General features: G+C 57.0%; 1 protein-coding gene and 1 long non-coding RNA gene across 5 annotated transcripts in view; one reads left to right on the top strand and one right to left on the bottom strand.

Moving 5' to 3' along the window:
- Positions 1–1,326: 1,326 nt before the first annotated feature.
- The window catches only part of ACAP2 (ArfGAP with coiled-coil, ankyrin repeat and PH domains 2), a 30,443-nt gene continuing 11,910 nt past the window's right edge, over positions 1,327–19,859 (bottom strand). The window contains exons 7-24 of one of the 4 annotated variants that reach the window (XM_077929591.1): positions 19,219–19,263; positions 18,874–18,969; positions 18,361–18,435; positions 17,021–17,133; positions 15,196–15,216; positions 12,814–12,865; positions 11,949–12,049; positions 10,883–10,988; positions 10,301–10,506; positions 10,119–10,188; positions 9,283–9,377; positions 8,597–8,790; positions 6,628–6,708; positions 5,807–6,000; positions 5,581–5,690; positions 4,702–4,812; positions 4,418–4,479; positions 1,327–1,530 (exon numbers count right to left, since the gene is read on the bottom strand). In XM_077929591.1, the coding sequence (XP_077785717.1) occupies positions 1,427–1,530; positions 4,418–4,479; positions 4,702–4,812; positions 5,581–5,690; positions 5,807–6,000; positions 6,628–6,708; positions 8,597–8,790; positions 9,283–9,377; positions 10,119–10,188; positions 10,301–10,506; positions 10,883–10,988; positions 11,949–12,049; positions 12,814–12,865; positions 15,196–15,216; positions 17,021–17,133; positions 18,361–18,435; positions 18,874–18,969; positions 19,219–19,263 (1,836 nt within the window). In that variant the 3' untranslated portion in view covers positions 1,327–1,426. Of the gene's footprint in view, positions 1,531–4,417; positions 4,480–4,701; positions 4,813–5,580; positions 5,691–5,806; positions 6,001–6,627; positions 7,685–8,596; positions 8,791–9,282; positions 9,378–10,118; positions 10,189–10,300; positions 10,507–10,882; positions 10,989–11,948; positions 12,050–12,813; positions 12,866–15,195; positions 15,217–17,020; positions 17,134–18,360; positions 18,436–18,873; positions 18,970–19,218; positions 19,264–19,859 lie in introns of those variants that run through there. The other 3 variants (XM_077929592.1, XM_028731960.2, XM_077929593.1) reach the window with 3 other exon arrangements.
- LOC144327916 (uncharacterized) lies at positions 1,527–2,243 on the top strand. The gene is made up of 2 exons (XR_013393083.1): positions 1,527–1,932; positions 1,985–2,243. It is a non-coding gene; the product is annotated as an uncharacterized LOC144327916 (long non-coding RNA).

Here is a 19,859-nt window from a genome sequence, read left to right as displayed (position 1 = left end):
CATGCGTTCTAGTTTTATAAGAAAAACCTCTTTCCACTTTCTCTAAAAAAAGTTCCGGACACTGCAACATTTCTCCATGGGGCGTTGTTCCACTCCCCCCCCCCCCCCGATAATTGTGGCTACTCTTTTCTGAACCTTTTCAAACTCTACAATATCCTTTTTCAGGTGAGGCAACCAGAACTGTACCTGGCATCTCAAATGTGGTCACACCTTAATTTGTATAATAGCACTATGAGATGGGCAGTTTTGAGATCCTTTCCTAATGATCCCTAGCATGGAATTTGCCTGTTTCACAGCCACTGCACGCAGGGTCGGGATCTTCATGGAGCTGTCCACTGTGGTTCTGAGGTCTCGTTCCTGGTCAGTCACTGCCAGTTCAGACTCCAAGAGCATGTATGTGATTTTTTTGTGTGTCCTGACATGCATCGCTTTGCACTTGTTTTCATTGAATTGCACTTGCAGCCCCTTCGCTACGTTTGGAGAAGTCCTTTCGGAGCGCTTCACAATCTCTCTTTCAACCACCCTGAACAATTTAGCATCACCAGCAAACTTGCCCCCCTCCCTGCTCACCCTTGACTCTAGATCCTTTAGGAACCATTTAGAAAGCACAGGTCCCAATCCCGATCCTTGGGGGCCTCCACTTTCTCCATTTGGAGAACTCCCCACATTCCTTCTCTTCTTGCAAAACCAGTTCCTGGCCCATAACAGGACTTTCCCTCTTTGTAAGCTTTGTCAAAAGCTGGGTTTAAAAAATAAATAAATCTTTACTAATATATTCCACCAGTTTTCCTGGGACAGTCATTTTTAAAAGTGGGTGTTGGAACATGCTGGGGGGGGGGGCAGAGTGAGCCCAGTGAGGTGGCCAGAGTCTCCACCATTCCAGTGTTGAGGCACCACGGTCAGGAGCTGGAAGCCTCTGATGGTCCCACAAGCTGCTCTTGGATGGGAAATGCTGCCCCCCAGAGGGAGGCTACAGGGGCAGTTTGAGGACACAGATTATTTGGGGGGGGGGAGGAAGAAAGTTACCATCAGGGAAGATACAAGAGAAAACTGCTTTGAAGTTTCATTTCCGTCAATTGATACATAAATCTTGTGAAGGACATAAATAAGACAAGCTCCTCCCTGCTGCCTGCAATCAGCCCCCCCCCCAGGAGGGAAGGCAGCTCAAAAAGGGGTGGGGTGGGGGAGATCCAGGTGGGAAGAGATTCCTGCAGCCCCCCCCCCCCCCCCCGCTCAGCATATCGACACCCAGCTTCCCTTCCTCCCCAGCCACTCTGGTTGCATTTTCCAGGTGATACTAACAGCTAACAAACTGCAAACAGCATCTCTTACTCAAAGCAGCGTTTATGTATAAAAAGGAGGGGTGAGCTTTCAAGGAGGAGGCAGGGCGGGGGCTAGTCTTGGGGTCCCCCCAGCCCCGGAGCCTTCAGGGCTTCTGCACATCTGAGGGCTGAAAGCGGTTTAGCTTCTCCGGGTTATTGGACGCCATTTGTGAGAAGTCTCGAAAGATGTCCTGGTAGGTTTCGTCTCCTGCAAGAGGAAGAGGGGGAAAATGGCATTGGAGAATTGCGCTTTCAGTGAAGGGGGCGGCAGAGCAGCCCAGCCATCTGCTGCCCCTCCCAAGAAAAGCATCCCGGTACCGGGCTGAGCATCCAAGGCTTCAGCTGGGTAGCATTCCCACCATGAGCATCTCCTACTACTCCAGCACCCCCCAAAAAACCTGCTGCTTGCCTAAAACTTGCACTGCAAACTTCACTTGCAAAGTGGTTCCCCCAAGTGGGCCCAGGCGCTGAGGCCTCCCCTGCCCCCTCCAGAGCCTCACCACTTGAGGGTGGTTTTAGTTAGGACTCTGGTCCTCCCAGACCATAATACTCCAGCCCAGAAGGGCTTCCGCAAGCCTTCAGAAGCCCTGCCCCTGCCAGTGTGCTCAAGGTGGGCAAAGCAATGCCTGTCCTGCCCGGCTGTGACTCCCTATGTGCTCAAGGTGGGCAAAGCAATGCCCGTCCCACAAGGGGGTTCACGGGTCCCGTTTCTCCGCCAAGAAAAGCCGCCCTGCATCTGCTCCCAAGCCCTGGAAAAGCAACTGAGAAAAAGTCAAGACTCTACCTGAGGAGAGAACCTCAAAGGCAGCCAGAGAGAGGAAGCTCAACGTTAGAGAAACAAAAGATGCTGGGAGGAAGGGAGGGAGGGAGGGAGGAAGGAAGGAAGGAAGGAAGGAAGGAAGGAAGGAAGGAAGGAAGGAAGGGAGAAAAAAGCAGCTTCCCACAAACCCAGGCAAGAGGAGCACCCCAAAATTGACCCCAAGCGCTGAGCAAGGGAACCGGGAGTGGAGGTGGCGCCACCAGCAGGAGCCAGGGAAGACCTGGGATTCTTGTGCGCGGGGTGGAGCAGTCTCTTCTGGCCGCCTGGCTTTGGGGGGGGGGGCAGCCCTTTCTACTTCCTGGCCTGCCCTGAAATTGCCTTGACTGCCACTGGGGCCAGAGCAGGCTGGCAGTACATTCACGTCGGCCCCAGGAGAGTCGGGGGGGGGGGAGGCACAAGCCAGGGGGGCCGGCTTCTCTGGGGACTGGGCACCCCCTTTGCCACTCTCCCCCAAGGAAAACAGGAGCTGCTGTGGGCATTTGTGCTACGTGGACCGAGGTGGGCCTGGGAAAAGACCTCCCAGGGGCCCAGGCCTCATTGGCAAGACTTGCCCCACCAAAGGCACCTCTGGGTGCTCTTTGGTAACATTCAAGGCTCTGAGACAGACAGGGTGCTGCTGCTCCTGGATGGGTAAAGCTCAGCTGCCCAGCAGAAGCTGTTTCGGGGGACATTCTCTTTGGGTTCAAGTTTTGGCCACTCGAGAAACAGAAACTCCCATATGAACACAGAGGAAACATAAAGTGCCCTTGAATTTCACACTGTGCTGCATTCGAGGATCAGTAGCCAGACACATTCAAAGGACCTGTGTGCATTAATAGTGCAAAATGACACGCTGCTCTCCAGCCCTGACTCCCCAAACCCAACTGAAAAGGCACCAACCGGGGAGAGAAGCGGGTCCCAGGGGAGGAGGAGGGGGGGTGCAGTGGGGGCGGACCCCCCAGGTGTCTTTGCTAAGGGGGGTGACATTTGGCAGTCATTGGCAGGCGGTGCGCCGAATGTCCGCTATTGGCGGCTCGCTCCGCCCCCAGCTGCAGTGTGTGCGCGTCGCTTCGTGCACCGAAGCGGCTATCCCACACCTGGGAGGGCACCCTCTGTGCCCCCCCCCCCCAGGGCCCCTGCTCCCAGGGACTGTGGATATGCCAGCGAGGCTTGGCCAGGAGGGGAGAGGAAGACGGGGGGCACCAGCCCTTGCCAGGCCGGGAAGGAGCCCCCAGGGAGGGGAGGAGGAGGACAGCTGCCAGAGCCCCCTCTTCAGGGAGGAGGGCAGAGCCCGGACTCAGCCAGGGCAGGGGGCTTGGATGGCCAGGCTGGCCTCCAGCTGTGTTTCTGGGCAGGGACCCTGGACTCCCAGCCCAGCCCTGCGCTCTTGCAGTGACAGTGGCCACCGAGAGAAGGGGGCCTCTGGTGGGGAACTCCATTTCTGCCCTCCTGGGCTACCTTTGCAAGAGCGAAGAGAAACCCAGCTTCCCCTGCTCCTGCCAGGCCCCGGAAGGGCGGCTCTGAGCTCCCTGAGCAACTGCAGCCCTCCCTTGCTTTTGGCTGTCAGCTCCTTGCCCACGGGGCGACCCCAATGCCCAGGGCAAAAGGCTCCCGGCAGCCCCTGGGAAAAGGTCCCAAGCTCGAGGGATGCTGGGAGAGGGGCAGGGGCTCCCCCCACCCCAGCCAGCAAAAGCAGCACAAGGGAGGCAGAGGCAGGCGGACTTGGAGGCAGAATTAGGCAGGGACGGAATTTGACTTTTCTTGGCCCAGGCTCCTGGAACGCTCTGAGCTGATTCCTCCTGGCAACGGGCCTGATCCTGCCCAGGCTGCTGCCATCTCTCCCCCCCTCCCCCAATTCTCTGAAGAGCACATACAGTAGCCAATGCCGCCCCCCCCCCATGAAATATACTGGCTGGAGGGGGCTTTCACAGCCCACCCCTCAACTCTCCGGTGCGATCATGAAGCAGCAGAAGGCTGGCTTTGCAGTGTGGCCAAACCGCCCCGCCCCCCCGCATTTCTCTGGAGGGGGCTGTGCCAAAAGGGGCTTTGTGGGCCCTGGCGCCCCGTGGGGGAGGGAAGCGGAGAAGCGGCTGCCCACTCAGGGTCTCTCCTGGGGAGAGAGGCAGGGGCCGTTCCCGGCTCTGCCCTGGGTGCAGCAGAGTGCCGGGGGGGGGGGCGGGCAGCCCCTCCCACCAGACCAGCAAGGGCTCCGCTCAGGCCTCGTCCAGCTGCAGGCTAATGAACTCCTGGATGCACTTCCGGTATTGCATCTCAGTGGGGTTACTGGAAGGTTGACCTGGCTGGCCGTAGAGTCCCTCGGATTCCCGCATCTCCTCGTTCATCCTGGCTAAGCGCAGCCTGTGAGAAGGAGAGGGAAGAGGGCACAGGGTGAGGTGGGGCGGAACCTGAAGTGGGTGGCCTTGCAGCACCCACCACCCGCCCCTCTGAGCTCTTCCATCCCCACTCTGACCCCCCCCCCGGCCACTGAGCCCCACTCTGAGCTGACAGGCTCTGTGGTCTGACAGGGCAACTCTGCCCCTGGGGTGCCAACTTGGGGGGCGCGGTCCCAGCCTTACTCACAGCGTCACTATATCCGCGTTGGCAGCTTCAATGGCCACACTCAGGGGGTCCTTCCCTTCCTCGTCCTTGGCATGTTGGTTGGCGCCCCGTTTCAGGAACAAACACACCTGCCTGCGAAGAAGAAGAGGAGGAGTTTGGATTTGATATCCCACCTTTCACTCCCCTTCAGGAGTCTCAAAGCGGCTAACATTCTCCTTTCCCTTCCTCCCCCACAACAAACACTCTGTGAGGTGAGTGGGGCTGAGAGACCTCAAAGAAGTGTGACTGGCCCAAGGTCACCCAGCAGCTGCATGCCTTCCATCTCTTCTCCCACAAAGCAGGACCCCCCTTGCTCTCCTCCAGGCCTGGCCATTCCCCCTTACTCTGCTAATTCATTAATGGCCATTCTTCATTAAATTTCTACGCTGCCCTTCATCCAAGGATCACAGGGCGGTTTATAATAATAATAATAATAATTTATTATTTATACCCCGCCCATCTGGCTGGGCCTCCCCAGCCACTCTGGGCGGCTTCCATAAAAACCAAAAATACAATAAAATATCACATGTTAAAAACTTCCCTTTTTACAATAAAAAGACACAACATACAAACATACAGGTAACAAACAAACAAACAAACAAACAAACAAACAAAAAATAAGGCCTTGGCCTCAGCTTAAAATGCAGATTGTTTAATTAGCCAAAGGCTTGGGAGAAAAAGAACATTTTTGCCTAAAGAGATGCAGCGAAGGTGTCTGGTGAGCCTCCCTGGGGAGAGCACCCCCCAAACGGATGGGGAGCCACCACAGAAAAGACTCCTTCCAAATAAGCACCATGCAGAGGCTTCTCAAGGCCCTTCCTCCCCACCCCCACCAAGAAGGGCAACGAGAAGCGCACCTACCCGGTGTGCCCCAAGACGGTGGCATGGTGGAGGGGGCCCCTGCCCTTGGAGTCCCGGAGGTTCACGTTGGCCCCGTTCTGGAGCAGGAATTCACAAGTGACCAAGGAGCCCTGCGGAGAAGACCACAGCTGAGCTGGGAGCCCAAAGGCGGCCTCGGACCCACCCCCTGGCTCTCCACCTCCGCCAGCTGCCTGGCACTATGGGGCCAGAAGAAAGCAAGGCTCACCCCCAGGACGGCCTGGATCAGCGGCGTGGACCTGCCCTCTGCTGCATTGACCCAGTTGACGTCCGCCCCGTGCGCCAGCGCCTCAGCCATGCCAGGAAGGCTCTTCTGGAAGGAGGCCAAGTACAGCTGCAGCCCCGGAACATCTGGCCGGGCGTCTCGGGAAGCGGAAGCAGCAGCCTCAGGCCTTTCAGCCTCTGGAAGGGGGGAGGAGGAGGTGGTGTGACTCCCCAAACACCCTTCACAGAGAGAGGAGATCCGGTGGACTTTCAAAAGGCTTTGGACAAAGCACCTCACCCCAGACTCCCGAGGAAGCTTAGCAGAGGAGGAAGAAGAGGAGAGGTCCTCTCGTGGGTTGAGTTTCAGGAAGCAGAGAGTAGGAATCCACAGACAGTTCTCCAAAGGGAGAAAGCGGAGTCCCCCAAGGATCGGGACTGGGACCGGGGCTTATTCTAAATTGTTCATAAAGGATCTAGAGTCAGGGGTGAGCAGGCAGGGGGCCAAGTTTGCTGGTGACGCTAAATTGTTCAGGGCGGTTGAAACGGAGAGATGGTGAAGAGCTCCAAAAGGGCAAACAGAAGGGCAAAAAACAGGCAAATAACGTCAGTTCCCCATGCTCCTTTGATCCTGGCATTGCAAGGGGTTGGACTGGGTGACCCTCGTGGTGGCAACTCTACACTTCTATTGTAGAGTTGTACGCCCCTGGGGTCTGGATTGGAGGTGGCGGACAGGGAACAAAACCTTTGGGACACAGCGGGGAGGGGAGAGACAACGGTTTGGCCATGCCAGGCTGCCTAGATTGGCGTTCCGCCCGCAAAACCCACCTGGCTCATACAAGGTGCTGGCTGAGACGGCAGAGGCCAGCTGCTCCCTGCTGTGCTGGAAGCCGCTGTCGTTGCTGCGCACTGTGGGAAGAAGCAGCACGGCCGTGAGACGCCCACACAGCAGCACGGCACCAACACCCCAGCGGGGTCTCGCCTCCCAAATACCGGGTGGAAAAGCAAACACCGTCCCGGAAGCCCCACGGCTCTCAGGCTCCGTCTCCCCTTCAGAAAAGGGCAGCCAAAACAAGGAAGGGGGTGGCAGGACTCCCCTGTGAAGAACCGTTGCAGCACTTTCCAGTTTAGAGAAAGGGCGAGTAACGGGTGCAATGATGGAAGTTTGTAGAATTATGCATTGCGTGAGAGAGAATGGAGAAAAAAATTCTTTCCTCTCTCGTAACAGAGATCGTGGGCAACCAATGAGAAGAAGAATCTTGGAAGATTCAGGATAGAGAAAAGTAAGCCCCTTTCCACCCAGAACATAGTGGAACTGTGGAACTCCCTGCCACAGGAGGCAGTAGCCCATCTAGATGGCTTTAAAAGAGAAGGAGGAGGGCTAGCAAAGGTTCCTAGCCAGGGGGGCTCAGCTCTGCTTCCACAGCTGGAGGCAGCGATGCTTCTGGATTCTGCAGGGGGGGGGGCTGCTTTTGCACTCAGATCTGCTTGCTGGTTTCCCACAGACCGCTGGTCGGCCCCTGTGAGAAGAGGATGCTGGACCCGAGGGGCCACTGGCCTGATCCTGCAGGCTCATCTATTCTCCGGTTCCCTTCCAAGGTGTACACAACAAGCAGGTGAAGGACAGGCAAAGGGAAGCGCCAAGCAGGACACTGGGCAGGTGAGAAAGAGGCACAGGGACAGCTCAGAGGGAGGGAGGGAGAGAGAGGGAGGGAGAGGGAGAAAGAGAGAAAGAGAGAGAGGGAGAGAGAGAGAGAGAGAGAGAGAGGGAGGTACTTACTACTCCGCAGCTTTGAGGCAGTATCAAAGTAGGAGAAGAGTGAATCTAGTTCATCGGGGCAGAACAGGGATTCCCGCCTCACCTCGTCGCTACTGACACCAACCCCTGGGGGCATGCAAGTTAGCAAAGCAGAGCCCAGCAGGCAGGAGGAAGGAAAGAAGGAAGGAAGGAAAGGAGGAGGAGGAAGAGGAGGAGGAGAGGGAGGAGAAGCAGCCAGTTAGTACAGGGTGGGCAGCAGAGGCACAACAGCCTTCCCAGAACGACACCCAGGGAGCTTCTGCGGGAAACAGGACCTCTCTGCGCTTCATCCAGCCTTGCGCAAACCTAGGAGAATTCCTGACTGCCCCTTGTCCATCTCTCCCCACAATCGCCCCACTGGTCCTTTCCGCAGCAGTGCCAGAGCCCGCCTGAAACCCCTTGCCCACCACACTTTACCATGTTGCACCCACCTGGGTTTTCACAAGGCTCCCCCCCCCCCCACTGCTAGGAGTTTGGATTTGATATCCCGCTTTATCACTACCTGAAGGAGTCTCAAAGCGGCTAACAATCTCCTTTCCCTTCCTCCCCCACAACAAACACTCTGTGAAGTGAGTGGGGCTGAGAGACTTCAGAGAAGTGTGACTGGCCCAAGGTCACCCAGCAGCTGCAGGTGGAGGAGCGGAGACGCGAACCCGGTTCCCCAGATTACGAGTCCACCGCTCTTAACCACTACACCACACTGGCTCTCTACTGGGCTAGGAGCCCGTGCTCCCCTTCCACCCCAGAGCGAGGCCTGCCCCCCAGCAAGGCTTCCCACTGCCTCCCTCTCAAGCTGCCTGGGCAGTGCCCGCCTCCCTCGGGAGGCAGCTCAAGAGCAAACGCTCCCTTTCCTCGCAAAGGCAGAACGTCCACATGATCCGGACTCTGTTTCTTATTTCCTGGAGGGATGGAAGTCAGAAGAGGGGGCAGAGAAAGGAGGAGAGTTCTGGCTCCTCCACACAGAGCCTCTTGTGGCACATCGGCGGAAGGGGCCCCTACCTCTCAGAGCTGCCGCCATTTGCTCCTTGGCTGTTGGGGGGCCCTCCTCTTCCTCGGCTCTCCCCTCCGGGCTGCCGCTGTGCCTTTGAGGCCCCTGGCTCCGAGGGCGAGGTTTCCCTCCGGAGGCAGCAGGACACCTCTCCACAAACCTCTTCTCCACATACTTGGCGCGGATGTACTCCTCCCTCTCCTGCCTGCGCAAGGGGAAGAGGCCAGATGAGCACACAGGGCTGTGTGTCTCTGGGGGGGGAGACGGGGGGGGGGTCTGTGTTCTGCGGCGCCTCCTGGCCTGCCTTGCAGGGGCGCAGGGAGCTTGCAAATCCCCAAACAAATCAATCTTGCATCTCTCAGAATAAGGACGGGGGTCGGAATGAAGTTCCTCCCTCAGATTTTGCACTGCACTGAATTTTGCACCAAGTACTTGGGCCCTCAAAAGATAACAAAACATGTTTTAAAATGCATATTTTACAACAAAGGGGATTTATTATTAATATTATTATTAGCTGAATTTATATGCCACCCTATACCTGGAGGTATTTAGATATGTGTGTGTTGTTGCTTTTGAAAAAGATGTTAAAAGTCCACATCTAAATTGGGGTTCCAGCCCCACGTTGGGCAAGGGGTTGGACTGGATGCCCCCCTCGTGGTCCCTTCCAACTCTACCATCCTACGATCCCTCCGCCTACCTCTGGCTTCCAGGCTGAGGCTTCTTGACGCCCGTCTTCTCCACGTTTGCTTCATATACCCTGTTGATGACCTCATTTCCCAATTCACACATCAGCTGCAAGCGAAATGAAGGGAGAGTTGAAAGGAAGGGCAGCACCAGCCCAGGGTCACCTTTGCCCTTAAATGGCACCTCATTGGTCAGGCAGAAACCACCCCGGGTTCGGGGGGGGGGGGTAGCACCCGTCAGCCGCCATGGACACAGCCTGCCTCCTTCCCCTTGGCTGGATAGAGAAGACCAGACGCAGGAGGGAGGGGGGCTCACTGAAACCAGAAGCCCCTTTGTGCCCTCAAGGCCACTGACCGCAATGGGCACAGGCAATTCTGTACCAGAAAGGCCTGGTTTGCCTTACAGGTCTTATAAAGTCTTCTGTGCCACCCCCAAAATGGCAGTGGCTTAATGCAAACACCAAGGATTCCACTCTGAGGATTTTTTCCTGCAATCAAGCAGTGAATCTTTACGAAATAAATTGTTCAACCAATTCCTAAGTATTTAAAGAAAAAAGACCCATTGCATGTCATGTCAACAGCACAATTTCAACTCTGAAGTATGCAAATGTTACCATGCCTGGTATAATTTTTTACAGGTGAATATTATGTTCCCTGCCACCCGTAGGACCCTGCGCAGGATGGTCTCTCCCCCCTGCCCCCGGAGACAGCCCCTGAACCCTCGAAGGAGGGCCTTCTCTTCCCTTCCCAGGCCCATGTGGCCCCAGGGGCTGCCCCCAGGTCCCAAAGTGCAACAAGAGGAGGAGGGATTCCTCGCAGCTCTCTTCTGCCCCAACCTGCGGGCAAATACCTTGAGCAGCTCTGGCTCCCAGGAGTCAAGCGTCAAGGAGCGGACTTTGGAGAAATGGACACCCAGGCTCCTAAGCAGAAGAAAAAAGGGAGAATGAGCCTGAAATCGGCCAGGGTGGGCAGTGTGCCCTCCCTCCCTCCCTCCCTCCCTGGTGTGGGGCTTGAGCTGCCCAGCCTGCCCACCTGTGGATGCCAGAGCACTCGATGCACAGCGTGATGCCCAGGTTGATGCTGGCCCACCGGGGGTCTGCCAGGCCGCAGTCGCAGCAGACAGCGTTGCCGGGAATGCTCTGCACCCTCTGGAGAGAGCTCTCTCCTTTCAGGAGCTTCTCTTTGGGTTCCGCGCCCGTTTCCGGGCTCCCCCTGGAAGGGGACGGCTTCCCCTCCACCTGGAGAAAAGCAGAAAGAGGGACTCGTGTGACAGCCGCCAATCTGCAAAGCCGCCACAGCCGAGACGTCAAGGGCTGCCTCCTCCTCCTCCTGCAGCCTGGCTCCCCTGGGCAGCTCTCTGGGCGCCTGTGCCTGCAGCCCAGACTGCAGAAGGCAGAAAGGCAAAGCCCTCCACTATCTGCCCCACACAGGCAGCAGCCACTGCAGGCCTTCCTTCCTTCCCCCTAGCTCCTCTTTAAGCCCTCATGTGCTTCACTGCAGGGAGAGCAGGAGGCTGTGCCACCTTGAGAGACGTTTGCCGGCAGCAATGCTCTTCTCTTCGCAAGGCTGCCCTGCCCCTTGCGCTGGGGGAGAAAGGGCTCCTCTCCCACTTGCCTCTGGGCTGTCCCCTTTCTCCCTGTAGGCTGTGGCAATGCTGGCTTGCACCGCCTTAATCCACGCTTGCCGCAGCTTCTCTGAGTCTGCCTGAAGGATGCAGCTCCTGTGAGAGACAGACAGATAGAGACAAGAGATGAGAGAAAGGGAGGGAGGGAGAGAGAAAAATAAATAAAGGAAGGAAGGTGGGTGGGTGGGTGCTGAGCACACCTAGAGCCAGTTTGCCTCACACCAACCGTGCCTGCAAGCCCCCAACCACCCATCAAGCGCCCTGAATGGGCAGCCAGGACCCTCATGCATGGACAGCCACGTGGGTCTATGTCTGTGAGGGCCCCAAGAAGCTGCTCCAGAGTCCCCCAGCAAGGACTGGTGAAGGAGCCTCAAGATGGCTGGGCAAGTCCACACGCACAAACACCCCTCCTGCCCATCTCTGCCAAGGCCCCCTGGCACAGCCAGCCCAGAGCTGAGCCTCAGGAACAAGGAGAGGCAGCTCAGGGGACTGACCTCCTGCAAGCAAGGCTGATGCTCTGCCCCTGAGCCTTCCCCCTCGCTCCCAGCTTGGGGGCAGCAGGAAGCTGGACCAGGTGAGCCAAGATAGGCCTCCCAATCCCCCCAAGAAAGCAAAACCGCCTGCCAAGTGACAAGAGGAGGAGGAGGAGGAGGAAAGGCAGCTTCTGCCCCTTTGCCCATGTTTGGGTGTGTGTCAAATAGTTAAAATAAACCAAATTTGGGCCCCATTTCTATTTTAAACACATGTTGAAACAAAAAAAAACCAGATATGGCATCTTATTCTAATATGAGTTATCAGCTAACTTTTAGAATATATTTTATTTCACTACTTTGGCAACTATTCACTGAACCTTCCCACCAAAAGTTAGAAGAGTGATGACGATGAGCCTAGATGACGACCGTTGACTTATCTGTCCTCTCTCCCCCTTGCTTCTCCCCCCCGCATTGGCCCTTCTGCCCCCCAGAGCCACCCCACCCTCGGCTATTCTCTGCCTCTCTGGCTTCATCACCCGAAGGGGCCCCCCGTCTCTCCCATCGCCTTCCAAGGCCCCCTTACTTGGTGGGGGAGACGACCTCAAAGCAGAAGCGCCTCTCAATATCTTCGCAGTGCTTGACTGTGCAGAGCCGAAGGTCTTCCACCACCACCGTGGGGTTATCCTAGGGAGAAAGGAGGAGGACGTGGGCCTCCAGCCAAGCCTGAGGGAAGCTCACCCAGGAACACCTCTGGACAGAAATGAGAGAAGGGCCCCGGCAGCTCCATGGGGCAGAGCCCCCGCCTGCCACGCAGAAGGGCCCACACTCAGTCCCCAGTGGGGCTGCAAGAAACTCCCTGCCAGAAAGCCTGGAGAGACGCTGCTGCCAGTCAGTGTGGGCAGGCTCAGCCAGATACACCAAGTCCAGCCACTGGCCTAAGGCAGCTTCCACTGCTCCTGTGATGGGAGAAGGAGGATGGCAGCCCCCAGAGGGCACCCCACGGATGAAGGCTGCCTGAGGGTCTCTTAAGACTTAAGGCATCCTAGCTCTCCTTGGGTGCGCCCAAAGAAATCAGTCCCCAAGGAATGGGGGTCAGAACCCCTCCTTTGGGGCCCCTCCTGCCTGCAGAGCCCAAAGCATCTCCAGCCACATCTCACACCCAAGCAGTCCGGGGAGAAGCATCTCTTCTGGGCCATCAAAGCCCCAGGAATCTCTGTCCCCCACTTTGTTCCCCTGGGCTTCGTGCTAGCAGCCCCACTGCCTGCCCCTCGCCCTGGGGAGGAGAGGAAAAGGCAGTTGAAGGCCAGGCAGGGCCCCCCCCCCCAAAGGCAGTGTGCCCCAAGTAACTCCATCCATACTCCATCCCAGTGGTCCACCTGTCCCAACCTCCTGCCCCCCCCCCCAGCCCTTGGAGCCCCCCTCCCCAGGCATGCTTCCCCAGGACTCACCTTAAATTTCTTCTGGTAGACCAGCTGATTGTTCTGGATGGAGAACCAGCGCCTGCACAAGCGAAGGGAGCAAAATCAACAGCCCTCTCCTGGCAGCAGGAACCAGGGAGCCAGGAAGAGAGAGGACCTGGGCACACAGCAGCTACAGCCCTCCCCGGCAGCAGCACCCCAGTCCACAAACACAGAGAGCACGGGGCCTGGCTCTGGGGGGAGGGGGTCTCAGGAGGTCACAGGGGGGCTTCAGCAAATCACCACTAGCCTTAGCAGAGCCTTCTGCCTATGGTGGCTGGCGGGACAAACGCCACAGGAGCTGTCAGAGTGTTTTGCGCATTGAAAGTGCCTCACCTGCTCTTCATAGGCACAGGGAAGGAGGCAGAGAGTGCCCAGCTCAGGCCAGGGCTCTGGGCATGGCCGCCATGGGGCAGAGCCAAAGCCAGGTGAAAGAGAAGCTCCTGGGGGGATTTGGATGTCTGACTCCCACTTGTTCCAAGTTGGAGGAGGAGGCCTGTCTATGTCCCCTTGAGCTCCATGGAGAAAAGGGAGGGATAGAAATGCAATAAATAAAAGGAAAAACAGGGAAAAGACCAAGATGATCCCTTAAGCCTGCCCCCACCTAGCCTCTGACGCACCAGAGCAGCAAGGGCGTCTAGGTCTGCCCTACAAAGATGGCAGGCGAACCCTACAGCATCGCTTCCTGAAGCTGGGGAGATCCTTGCACTGCCTGGCAAATAATAACGGTGGGAGTTGCAGGCTTTGAGTCGGGCAGCTCTGGTCAATGCTGCACCTCCGCTGCACAATCCAGAGGCGGCTCTTGCCTAAACAAGATCGAGCCCTGACAACGCCCCAGAGGAGAGCAAGCGAAGGCCGTGTGGCCCCCAGAGGCTCAGCGCAAGACTCTCCGCCACATTCCACTTTATCTTAACACACTTCATTATTCCAAAGCAAGTGCAACACTCCAGACATTAGGCCTACACAAGGTTAATCATCAGCCCAGATTTAAGATGGCTGCGTTTCAAAACACACCAAGACGTTTGCTGTTTGGAGGAGAAAGTAGTAAGATCAAGCATCTAGTCCAGGCAGACAGAAAAGAAGAAGGCAGGCCCTCCATGCCTGGGGGTGAAGGTGGGGGGGGGGGCAATGTGCAATGGGGCAAAAGGCAGAACAGCTGCCAGGAAACACAAGGGGGGGCAGGTGGGCAGGCCTGCAGGCTTCCTTCCTTGTGGGGCTAGTCGGGAGAGGAACCCTCCAGCCAAGAGGGGGTGGGACTCTAGCTTGGTTTGTAGCAGAACTCCCTGCCCCCCTTGTTTTCCTGAGAAGTCACCAGACCCTGATCAGCCTTGGAGAGAGAGAGAGTATGTATCTGTTGGGGAATGAGCATCGCATGATGCTGCTGCGCTGCAAAGATGGCCATGACCGCTCTTCATCCAGTGCTGGGACCCACATCCAAATAGCTAGACCACAGCTGTCCAAGCATGGGGAGCCTCATGGCTGGATTGCTGCCATGTGCTGGAGGTGGGGCTCCCCTTGGGGTTGGTCCAGAGGCTGCAGCCCAACTAACTCCATGTTTGGGTTGCCCCTCAAATGGGTGTCTACCTCCACCCCTCCGCTGTGGCCAGGAGAGCTGGGTCAGCAGCTGCAAGGACTGGGGCCGAGGGGGGGGGGGAGAGGGGAAAGGAGGTGCAGCAGGAGCTGCAGCTGGGAGACCTTGAGGCATCACTGCAGCCTCCCCCCTCCCCGGACCCCCATTCCATTGCCATTGGCCAGAAGCTCACTCAGCCTCAGAGGGAAACTTTTCTTCTGGGAAGAGCAAGCAGGAACTGAGCCCCTCGTGGCAACCCAGAGATCCCGGAGCTCCACTCTAACCCCAGGGCTGCGCCTCTTGGATCTGAGCAGTGAGAAGGAAGTGGGAAAGTCATCCTGCACTCCTGGCGGGGGGGGGGAGGCAGCAGCCAAGACGGAGCCTTGTCCCCCTTCCCATGGAAAAGGGCACAATACCGGCTGTGGAGCTGGCAAATACTTCAGGGTCCCTGGAGACCCCAGCCAGCTTTCCGCTGGTTCCAGAGAAGCCCCTCCTCAGAGGCGGAGCCTACAGCACTCTGACCCACTGCAGCTACCAAATGCCAGCCCCCTCTTGTATCACAGAAAAGGGCAGCCCTCATACACCGGGGCGGGGGGGATCCTAAACCACCAAACCTGCTTCAGCCATGGAGCAGCAGCAGCAGGAGGGGCCGTTATTCCCGAGGGGGACGGAGACACGTGGTTTGCCATCCATTGCAAGTTGCTGGAGCGAAAAGGGTTAAGGGTTAGATTCAGAGCTTGCATGCTGGGCCAAAGAGGAAGAGGAAGGAGGAAAGGGAGAGGATGCCGGAATCTGGCTGGTACCTGATGCCATCGGGCTTTTTCCTGTCAGGTGGAGAAAATGGGAAGGGTTAGGTGGGGGAAAGGAGGTGAAGTAATGAACATGTTAAAAAGAAACAAAGCCCCCCGCAAACAAATAAGCAGAGAGCAGAGCAGAAGAGGAAGCAAGGCACCCCCATTTCAGCTGACCCAGGGAGGGAGGGCTAAGCCACAGGGCCTCTCTCTCTCGTTGGCATCTTATGGCAGCCAAGGAACCCCAGGGAGCGGCTAGGGAGCTGCCGCAACCTGGAGCCCTTCAAGACACACACAGGAAAGAAAATGCGGGAATTCTCTGCAACTAAAGAAACCTCTAGACACCCCCTCCTCTTCAACAGGAATCCCAGGGGCAGCTTATGTAAAAGGAAAACACAATTAAAACAGAGCTAAACACAAAGCAGAACAATAATAAACAGTTTTAGAAAGAAAGGAAGATCTGATGAGCCAGATGACACCAGACCAAGCAGACTTGGGATTTTGTCTCAGCTGCTCTTTGGCTGGCACCGGGAGGACAAGGCAGGTGCCAGGCGGGTGTCTCTGGAGAGAGCTCTCCATCCTCAAGGCAGCCCTCTCCCCAGTAGACCCTCCTGCCCCCCAGGAGCAAAGCCACCACACACACCTCAAAGGGCTCAGACACCCATGCTTCTCGAAGGTGCAGATATTCCTGGAACCTCGTGGCAAAGGGCAGGTTGGAAATCTTGCAAAGGACGCAATGGGCAAGGCAAGAGCCACTCCTTCACCACGGAGAGCCCTCCACTTGCCAGGCCAGAGCTCAGAAACAGCCCCTGCTTGACCCTTTGAAGGGACACACCAAGCGCAGAACAAGGCCCAAGTCTGGCTTCTTTCCCAACAAGGCCCGATCTGGACTTTTAAGCTCACTGCCAGCCTGGCAAAGGGTTGACCCAGACCCCAATAGGGAAAAGAGTTCAATTCATTCCTTTACTAAAATCCCCCAAGTGCTATCAGCTCACCAGGCAAGGATCTGGGCAGACACTCCCCTGCTGCTTGCATGGCAAGGAAGGAAACATGACCCAGGGGCAGGACACGCCAGGAGATGCGGCCATTGGCACCTGGCAGCAGGCGAGGCCTCCACGAGGGTCCTGCACGCTCCTTTGGCTCAGGGAAACCAGTGCCCATCCAAGAGGCAGTATGGACTGGGGCAGGCAGGCAGGGAAAGGGCATGGTCCCATTTGGAAATAGCAAGCTGCAGAAGATCTCATGGGGGGAAAGAACAGCCCCCACCGCCTCTCTTCTCCTTATTTCTGAGCTGAGGGTCAAAGGGCAACGCAAGGCAGCCAGCAGGGTGGGTGAGGGCGGCATGGCCTCAAGGGGCAGCTTCCAAGCCGACAGGCACACACAGCGCCTCCATCTGATTTTGGCAGGTAATGCCACACTCCCACTGAAAGGTGGCAGACGGGCCAGTGCAGCAGTGTGAACTCACCCTGACCCTCCTAGGGAGCCTGGCACCCCACAGACCCACCATTCCAGGCCCACCTTTCCCCATTGATGATGGTTTACAGGGGATTTGGGCAGAAAAATGCATGATGATCGGAAAAACCCAGCAGAGAGAAGCTCACAGACAGCAAAACTAGGGGTGCAAATTTGTGACCCCCTCCATGTGCTGTTAAAGGGATTAGTCCTGTGTGGAGGGGAGGCGACGGAAGGTGATGCATCTGCCTCAGAGGTCAGAGAGCCACAAGTGGGAAGGGGAAGAGAGCAGCCTGTCTTGGGGGAGCACACAGCAAAGCCCAGCCCAGGCCACAGACAGTGGTAGCAGCAGGAAGAGGAGGAGGCCAAAGAGGAAGCCGGGTACCTGTTCCAGGTCTTGAAGGCGTTGCTGGCTCGCTTGAAGAGGTAGCCTTCCATGACGACGCCACTGGCGGTATCCACATTGTACTCTAGCATAGGGTCATCGCTGGCGAAGTCCTGGCAGAAAAGAGGCACCTTGTTCAACAAGGGCAGCAAGATGGGGCACCTCTCCCAGGCCGGTCCCCCTCACCCCAAAATAAGACAGTCTGCCATGAAGTGGAAAGTGAGTGGCAGCAGATGGGGCACCAGTCTCCCTTCTGGTGGCGGCAGGTACAGCGGAGACTCTTCACGCCTGAAGGCTTCATTCACAAAGAAATGGACTCTTCCTGTCTTGCTTGCCCTTCTTGGGCAAGCTGTTAGGGTTCCCCTTGCAAGCTGACATGGGAGGGCAGCTGTGGGGGAGATGGTGGGGCAGCTGAGCCCCACAACTCAAGAAATCCTGCACAGCCCTGCCTTGGGCAGGGAAGAAAAATTGGGGGTCTCAACAAGTTGCTTCTGAACCCAACTGGAGTGGCAGCTCCTGGGTCAGGTTGGTGGAAAGAGGCAGGAGGCCACCTGAGTCAGATGACCAGAGTTTGTCCCTTTGGGGTCCTCCAGAAGCAGCTCTCAGCAGCAGCACAGTCCCAGGGATCTGCAGCTCCATCACGCGGGGAAGCAGAATCCTGCCTGTGCCCTGAGAAAGCCGAGAGGCAGAGGACACCTCTGACCTCCCCCCAAAACGCAGCAGCCCTTTGCTCCTCCCTCTCTCTCTTTTAAAATACTGTTTTTATTTATTTTCATGGTACAGAAGATAAATTTGGACTACTTTGGTTCTCTTTTGCCTTGGTCTTCCCAAGACCAGCTTCAGAATGGGCTGCTGACTTACATTTTCAAGGGCCGAGACTCAGAAGCAATAATAATAGTGCTGTTTTCAAACCTCTTTGTGATTCTTTCTGGGGAGGGGTTGTTGTACTGTTTTTTAAACTATTTTTAGCTATGTTTGTAAACTGTCTTGACAAACATGTAAAAGGCAATTCCTAAATTTAAAAATAAACAGCACCCAGCTCAACACATGTGACAACCTTCTAAGAGCCTGTTTCTACAGAGATGGCTTCATTGGCGGTCCCGCCGAGTGGCAGGCAGCCGCCTTGGCCTTACTGGAGGGCCAGAGTGGGCATCCACAGAGGACCTGGGCAGCCCTGGCTTCTCCCTCCGCATAGTGCCCCCTGGGCAGCTGGCACTGGGGGGCTGGGGGCTGGGAGAGTGCCCTGGAAGCCCTGCTGGCAGCGGGAGCACACTGGGGAACTTTTTCGATGCAGCCAGAAGAGAGAGACCAAGCGGGTGGACTGGCTGCCCCCACCGTACCTTTTGCTGAATGGTGGAGTGTTTGTGCTCCATCTCCTTCTTCTCCCTCACAGCATCTACAGCCAGCCTCTCAAGCTGTAAGAAAGGAAGAGAGTTGGCAGTGCAGGCTCCTGTACCTCCAGGGCCCGAGAGGTGGGGCGCCTTGCTCGGTGTGCCAGGATGCCCCCCTGCCCGGCGAGCTCCCCTCCCCTGGCAGCCTACCTGCCAGATTCCCGACCTGAGGCTGGGCAGGGCCTGCCCGCTTCCTGCCGCTGCTCCAAGGAGTTGGCTTCCCAGAATAGCCAAGGTGCCAGGGACCTGCGGTGGGGCTGGTGCAGCGCAAGGGCCGGCTGGAGAAAAGGATGACTCATGCCGCCTGAGCCGCTCCAGAGCCAGCTGCCGGGCCAGCCCTTCTCACGGCAGGAGCAGCAGCAGCGGAGGAGGAGGAGAGCCCTGCTCCACCGCCAGAGGAGAGAGCATGAAGGCCAGCTCCGTCCCCGGGAGAGAGACCCAGCCACCCACTGCAGTCGTTACCTGAGCTCCAAGGTCTTTCATGTAGGGTCCAAGTTCACTGAAAAGGTCGTAGCCTTGATGGAAAAAGGCCAGGTGGGCATACATGAAGGACAGCATCTGGCAGGGAGGAAGAGGCAAGGTCTCAGGGGGCTTCCAGCATCCCTCACACTCCGCCCTCGATGCCAAGCTCTCATCACCCTCCCTCTGCCCTCCTACACCTGGCAAAAGTGGCCCCACGCAAACAGCCGCTCATTCCAGCAGCTCCCACAGGGCGGAGCCTGGCACCAGACCCAGGTCCCTCAGGGACACATTCGCCCATCAGTTCCAAGCCTGCAGTATTCCCTGGCGGGGGCATGAGAAGCTTACCGATTTTAGGATCTCTGATCTCCTCTTTGACTGAAGAACGTTAATCTGGGGGGCAAAATGAATCCTGTCAATATGTCGGCAACAGAGCGTGGGAAGGAAGAGCTAGAAGCTTCTGCAGGAGCAGCGCAAGGCTGGCAGCAGGAGTCACAAAACAAGCAGAAGGATGGGAAACTCAAGACCAGCTCAAGCCAACGTTGCACCTGGGACGCTTCTTGTTTGCAAGGCACCCGCTGGGGTTCCAGCAAAGGCGGGTGGCTCATTGGCCTCCCAAGAGGACTGGCCTGACTCCTCTCCAAGCCAGAGCTCTCTCCAGCTAAGCCAGGGAGGATTCCCCACTTGGGTCTCCTTTCTGCTGCTTTGAAGTGACCCTTCTCTTTCCCATGGTTCCGTCTCCAAAGCCCTTTGTTCAGCCACCAGACACGCTCCAGCTTCCTCTTCCTGCACCAGTCACGGTGAGGCTGCTAGAAGGGCAGCTAACTTTGGGAAGGACAGTCAAAGCTACTTTTTAAACAAGCACATTTCTCTTTCTGGACATCAGGAACAAAGAAATCCGTAAAACCAGGGCAGCCAAATAAGGCAGAACCCCCCTCCCAAGGCTCTCGTCACCCTGCAGCTGTCCTTCCACCTATCCTGGCTTCTTG

The sequence above is a fragment of the Podarcis muralis genome, chromosome 6, assembly GCF_964188315.1.
Source record: "Podarcis muralis chromosome 6, rPodMur119.hap1.1, whole genome shotgun sequence".
In the NCBI taxonomy this organism is placed as follows: Eukaryota; Metazoa; Chordata; class Lepidosauria; order Squamata; family Lacertidae; genus Podarcis; species Podarcis muralis.
The sequence above is the reverse complement of the archived record's forward strand: the minus strand, read 5'-3'. Positions and strand labels throughout refer to the sequence as shown.